The 7244-nt window shown below is 37.2% G+C and overlaps 1 protein-coding gene across 5 annotated transcripts in view; it reads right to left on the bottom strand.

Moving 5' to 3' along the window:
- Eed (embryonic ectoderm development) overlaps positions 1-7244 on the bottom strand; it is a 40316-nt gene that overhangs the window by 8516 nt on the left and 24556 nt on the right. For all 5 annotated transcript variants that reach the window (XM_004632569.3, XM_004632568.3, XM_023716721.1 and 2 more), the window contains one exon: positions 5417-5522. In XM_004632569.3, coding sequence (XP_004632626.1) covers positions 5417-5522 — 106 coding nt within the window. The remainder of the gene's footprint in view (positions 1-5416; positions 5523-7244) is intronic.

The raw sequence follows: 7244 nt of genomic DNA, 5'->3' as shown, positions 1-7244 counted from the left end.
CCCATCAATGTAAATGGACTCAATTCACCAATTAAGAGAAATAGACTGGCACAGTGGATTAGGAAACAAAATCCAACAATATGCTGTATACAAGAAACTTACATAAATATAACATGTACATAGATTTTTAAAGTAAAAGGTTGAGAATTCAGGCATGATAGAACTTGCCTATACTCCCAGCAACTGGGAGGCTGAGGCAGGATGACCAAGAGTTTGAGACCTTGTCTCAAAAAAACCCCAAAATCTAGAAAAAGGTTGAGAAAAGATTAAAAGATGATACATCTTGGGTCAAGCAGCCAACACACAGTAATATTCTATGTCCAGCAATGGAACTACAAAACATGTAAGAGAACTATCAGCATGTAAAAAAAAGCTGCAAATATAGTTGGGAGATTTATTGTTTCTCAGTAACTGACAGTCAGAAAATCAACGACACAGGAAAAATTCAACACCACCTTTAACCAACAGTATCTTTCATTTATGCCATACTGCATTCAGTAGCAAAATATAATTTCCAATGAAAAATAACACATTCTCCAAAAATTTAAAAGGATCTCGACAATCTAAAGCTCTATTTTTAAAAGCTTATAAATACTGAGAATAAACCATATCAAAGGAGACAGCAATAAAATTGAAAGAAAAAAACCAATTTACATCTAAAAACTGGTCCTTAAAAGTTGGTTCCTTAAAAATAAAATCAATAAAACTGATAGGCCAGTAGCCAAGAATCTCAAAAAGCGAACTACCAGCTTCAACAATGAAACGAGTTATCTCTATAAATCCCACAGACACTCTAAGATACCAAAAGAGAACACTACAAACAACTGCTACATGAATTTTACCTTAATGGAAAGGCCCAATTCTTCAAACAGCACCAAGTGTCACAATTCACCCAAAATGAAGTAGTTAATTCAAGTAAACCTGTAACTATATGGGAATTTAATTCATAATTCAAAACATCTCCCACAAATATTTTGAGGCTCAAAGAGTTTAACTAGAAAATTCTACCAACCATTTAAGAAATTCAAACTTTACACAATCTCATCCAGAAAACAAGACACAGAACCCTTGCCAACTAATTTTATAAAGCCAGTGATATCAACATAAAAATCAAGACAAAAACAGTACCGGAAAAAAAAGACTTCAACCCAGGATCATACTTTATAAATGGGCTATAAAAATACTTAACAAAACGTTGCCAGCAAATAGAATTTTATAACATATAAAAGGACTTATAGTGCACAACCAAGTAGATTTTATTCAAGGGATACAAAAAAGATCAGTATTCAATACAAACCAATATAAAAGCACATTAAGAAGAAAAAACAAACTTGGTTACTTTAATTGATAAGGAAAAAGCTTTGACAAATACATCCATTCATGAAAAACTCTCAAAAATTTAGGAAGGGTAGACAATGTTCAACTTCCTCAACCTGCCAGAGAATATCTACAAAGGTATATATCACTAACATATGTAGTTGTGAAAAATTAAACACCTCCACTCCTAACACTATTATTCAACACTGAACCAACATAATGCTGTTACCAGTGCAATAAGAAATGAAAAACATACAAATCCGAAAGGAAGAAATAAAATCATCCTTACTACCAGATGGCACAATGATCTACATATAAAATCTCAAGTAATTAAAAAAAGAAAAAAACAAAAGCATCTTCTAGAATGAGCCCTTTGGGTTGTAGGATTTTAAGATCAATATGCGGGGCTGGTGAGATGGCTCAGTGGTCTAAAGCACCTACTTAGAACAAGCTAAGCCAAGCAAAGCACAGGGCGCAGTTCAATCCCCCAGCACCACAGGCCAGCCAGCCCCGCCCCCTGGTGGGCTAAGCTGGCCACACACACACACACAAAAAATAAATAAATAAATAAATAAACAAATAAATTTTTTTAAAGATCAATATGCAAGGAATTAATTTCTATGTACTAGCTATGTTCATGTAGACTTTAAAAAAATGCAATTATATTAGCTCAAAAATGCTTAATTGTAAATTTCACAAAGCAAAGGAGTGTTTATAAATTGTAAAATGCTAATAATAAAAAAAACCCAAAGAACTAAATATATGAAAAGACATACCACATTTGTGGATTAGAAAACTCAGTATAGGGCCGGGGAGATGGCTCAGTGGAATAAGCACTTCCCTGACAAATGCAAGGACCTGAGTGCAATCCCTAGTTCCACCAAAAAAAAAAAAAAAAGAGAAAAACTCAGTATAAAGATATTAATGCTCCTCAAAATTATATACAGGGTAAAATTCTAATCAGAAACTGCCTTCCCTCAAAAACATCCCAGCTAGATTTTTTTTAAGTCTGTATCTTTTTCTAAAACTTATATGGAAAGGTAAAGGAACTAAATAAGTTAAAAACAATTTTCGAAAAGAAGAATAAAGTACAGCCAAAATGTAGCTCAGGGCACAGTATGCCTGCCTGGCAATCATGAGACCCTGAGTTCAATTCTGGGTACCAAGAAAAAGTAGAATAAATCCATTTTCCAGCTGGGAAGATAGCACAGCCATAGTCTAAGTGCCTGCCTGGCAAGTGCAAGGACCCAGGTTCGATCCCTAGTACCAAATGCCATGTCAATGCGCAGGCCACAGAAACCAGGTGTGGTGGCACATGTTTATGATCCCAGCACTGGAAAGGCTGAGACTGGAGGATCACTACGAGTCCAACTACGAAGCAAGACCCTGTATAAATCTTAAAAAATAAAAATAATGACAGTACCAGATAGCAAGAAAGATTCAGACACTGAAGCTCTCATATGCTGCTGTTGAGAAGGTAAAATGGCGCAATCACTGGATAGGTTGGCAGTTCTTAAATGAAACAAACTTAACCATGATCCAGCAATTGCCCTGCTACGCATTTACCCCAGAGAAATGAGAGTAAGTCCATGCAAAACCATACATGTCAGGGCTGAGCATATAGCTCTGCGGCTAAAGTTACTGCCTGGCATGCACAAGGTCCCAAGTTTGATCCCTGGAACTGCAAAAACCAAACAACAAAATCCATGTATGTAACTGCTCATTAATAGATTTTTTTTTTTTTAATGTATGTAGAACAGGGTCTCTCCACGGAGATTGGACTTGTAGTGATCCTCCTGTTTTTAGCCTCCCAAGTGCTGGGATTATAGACTTGCACTACCACGCCCAGTCTCCATCACCATCTCAATGTGCCCCCGGGGTGGGCACAAGGGGGATCAAACCCTGTCCGCTGGGCTCTGCCTAAACAGGCGCTTTAGTCCGCTGAACTACCTGGCAGGCCCTTAGTAGCTTTTTTATAGAAGTCCAAAGCTAGAAACAACCAAAATGGCTTATAATAGATGGCTAAATACACTGTGATAAGCTGAGGAGATTGCTCAGTAGAATGAGCGCTTCCCTGGCAAGCGCAAGGGCCTGAGTTCAATCCCCAGTTCCGCCAAAAATAAATAAATAAATAAATAAATAAATACATACATACATACATACACTGTGATAGTATAGCCATGTCAGCAATAAAAAGAACTACTGATACAAGCAAGCTGGATAGATCTCCAAAGCATCGTACTGAGTGAAAATAACCTTAAAAGGTCCCCACTATAACTTTCTTGAAATAACAAAATTCACAAGAAATAGCCAGGAACTATATGCACACCTTATCCCAATGTCAATTTCCTGGATTGGATATTATGTTATAGTTATGGAAGACACAACCATGGAGGCAAACTGAGTGAAAGTCCTACTGAATCTCTACACTGTCTCCAATACTTCTATGAGTCTATCTCAAGATTCAAAAAAACAAAAACAGTAAAACTGTAACTACAAGGAAGTAAATTAGGTTCTGTCCAAGGAAACATCAAGTGTCCTGAAATCACATCAAGAACAGAAACCAGACGGCAATTTTTCCATATATAACAATCCTTAATGTTCAAGTAAAATCACCAACTTCTCTAAATTACTTAAAAAAATTATACATATATTGTCCTTCTGCACATCTGTAAGGAACTGGTTCCAGAACCACCCTTCTCATACCAAAATTTACGAATGCTCAAGTCCTTCATAAAAAATGGTACAGTGTTCACATAAACCTATGCATGTCCTCCCATACTCTAAATCATTTCTAGATGACTTATTGCACCTAAGGTAATGTAAATACTACGAAAACAGGTGTTCTACTGTATTGGTTGTACAGTGACAGAAAGAAGTCTGTACATGTTCAGTACAGTTACAATTTTTTAAAAAACATTTCTGACCAATGGTTGCTTGAATCCGAGGATCAGACCCCACAGCTATGGAAGGCTGCCTACCTGCACCCACCAACATGCTAGATGGGTCGGCAAATAGTACATAAGCCTGCTCACTCCAGCCATCTGTTCATGTGAACAAAATTTCATTGAAGCAGACACAAACATACCAAAAAAGCGTGTTGACTTTACTCGCTACTTTGCAACATCGAATATAGAGGGTGGCATCACCTCCTTAAGCTACAGTTTTCTTCTCACTGGAGCACAATGAGATATAATTGATGGGTATGTTTCATGCCTAAATTTTTTTTTTCTTTTCAAAGTTTTATTGATACACATACATATAGCAATGAGACAGTTTCAAATCAAATCGAAAGTACAGTTTCAACAAATAATACACTGCATGTATTCTTCTTAGTGGTTAATTGCTGTACAAGATGCAGACTTGTGGTCCTACTTACAAACACCATTAGAACAAATCATTCTATTCATTAAGAGAATGCAACTATATATCTATCCCAACCACTTTGAATACACAGATACAAAATGGACATTCATAGTTATATCCTAATTTTTTTAAGTTCCGTTGTTGAATACTATAGGTGTGTAAACTCAGCAAAATATTCTAAAAGAGTCCAGTAGCCCATAATAGCATTGGGTCTTCTGTTTAACTGGCAATGTCAGAAATTGTTGACCTGAGTCCCCCACAGCTCAACTTAACAGCATGGCTTTACTTCCTATATTTCGTCTTCATACTTTTCTACTGGATGGTTAAGACCAAGGTAAAGCAGGACCTGTGCAACAAGAGTTGTAGCTTTTTGGTCTGAGAAGGTCAGTGAAATGCCCTCAGGATTTATCCTGAGATCCTGTACCTCAGATTGTAGAACCTTTATCAGTGTCAGCCATGTGGATGAGTCACGGCCATTGCTTGGCCAATGTGCTCTCTGTGAAAGCCTGAGAGAGTGTCTTCTCCCCATGTGACTCTCCTTAGGCACACTCTATCATGCCTAAATTTTCAAGCCTACTAGAATAGAAGGCTTTTTTAAAAGGCTATTTCCTATCTGCTATTTATTTTAACAAGTAAATCCTTGCTCTCTGCAGTTACAACAAACATGAGCAGGCATCTAAATACATGTAAATACAGACACAGGAAATACAGCTTAAGTGCATTTTTTCCATACCTTTGAAAGTATCAAATCGCCTAACCATCGTACACAATCAACATAATTCCTATGTATGTCTCTGGTAGAAAAGTCAGGAAAATGGATTTTCTGGGAAATAAATGGCCTGAAGGGAGAATGGAAATAGTTAAATTAAAAAAAAAAAAAGTAAAGTAGAATCACATTATTATTTTTGGGAGGATTATAAAACTTTTTATAAAAAATTACTTTAAAAAAAAAACTGTTTACTTCAGGATTGGGGCCGGAACCCAGGGCCACAGGTGCTGGTCAAGTGTTCTGCCACTGAGCTGTAACTCCAACGCAATTTATAAAACTTTTACCTGCTTTTTATTGTACATAGCCTCAAATTAATTCTAACCAATGAAAAAGAAATCTGATTAGAGACATAAAAATGTGTCATATATTAAACTATTTACACTTAATCCTTTAGGATTAGGCACTAGCTGTCTATTAAATTCAACTAATCTCATATATTTGATAAGGTGGTCATCTGTATAGGAGTAATAAACATCTTTATTCTAAAGTCTGCTATAAATTTAGATGAGAGTCCTGTCTTTAGCAGTAATTTCTGTAAATGATGCAGGAATTTGACACAAAAACTTTCCCAAGTAATGTCTACATTTAGAAAACAAAACTGTGGCTCGTTTTTCCATACAGATATTTGTGAGATGACAGTGAACAAGATAAGCTGCTACCAATTCTATGTTCTTAAGGAATTAATAGGACACTTAACATTTCTAATCTAGCAGGTAATTCTGGGGTTTTCTGATGCTGAAGATCAAACTCAAGACCTCTGATTTCCTTTTTTTTTTTATGTATTTGATACAGGGTTTCTCTATGCAGCTTGGACTCGTAGTGATCCTGTTTTCAGCCTCCCCAGGTGTGCACCACTATGCCCGGTCTCCATGGCCAGTTCAGCACGCCCATGGGCTGGGCCAGCGTGGCAAATGGTGCCAGAGATCAACCCCCCAGTCCCTGCACTTGCCATGCAGGTGCTTAGTCCACTCAGCTATCTTGCTGGCCCTTCAAGGCCTCTTGCATGCTAACCATATATACATGCTCTACAGCTGAGCTACACCCTCATCTCTGTGACTTGGGCTTTGTACCGTAATAACCATGGGTGTATAATATACCATGAATAATCTTAGGCAGGTCACAAATCCTGTCTTTTGTAAAAAGCGTGTTTGGCTACATCATCTCCAACAATCCTTCCCATTCAAATTCTGGGATCTTGCATTTGTTAGCACATTAAAATGTTATAATTTGGGGCCCGGGAGATGGCTCAGTGGTATAAGCGCTTCCCTGGCAAGCGCAAGGGCCCGAGTTCAATCCCTGGTTCTGCCAAAAAAAATAAAAAAATAAAAAACAAAATGTTATAATTTGATACAAGTTTTTAATACTCACAATTACATTAAATGTTTTATAGTCAAACACATATTATAACCTTATGGTTAAATCTCTCAAAGACAAGACCTGCTTAGCACAATGTTATTTTTCTATGAACAGTGAAATATGTAACTTATGCTCATTCTAGAAATCTAAAAAATGATTTAAAAATGCTAACGTTGTAGTTGTCTCTGGCACTAAACATAGAAATTTAGGGCTGGCGAAATAGCTTGGCAGTCTAAACACCTGCCTGGCAAGCTCAAGGTCCTAACTTCAATCCCCGGTACTGCATCCCGTGAGCCTCAGAACCCTGGGCACCTCGTGCAAGTACTACGAGTCCAAGCTGCATAATGAGACCCTGTATCAATTAAAAAAAAGAAAAGAAATGTAGGGCTGGGGGCACAGCATAGCAATCTAAGTGCCTGCTTTGCAAGTGCAAAGC

Source organism: Octodon degus, unplaced genomic scaffold (assembly GCF_000260255.1).
Source record: "Octodon degus isolate 3935 unplaced genomic scaffold, OctDeg1.0 scaffold00049, whole genome shotgun sequence".
Classification (NCBI taxonomy): Eukaryota; Metazoa; Chordata; class Mammalia; order Rodentia; family Octodontidae; genus Octodon; species Octodon degus.
This window is presented reverse-complemented; position numbering and strand designations above follow the sequence as displayed.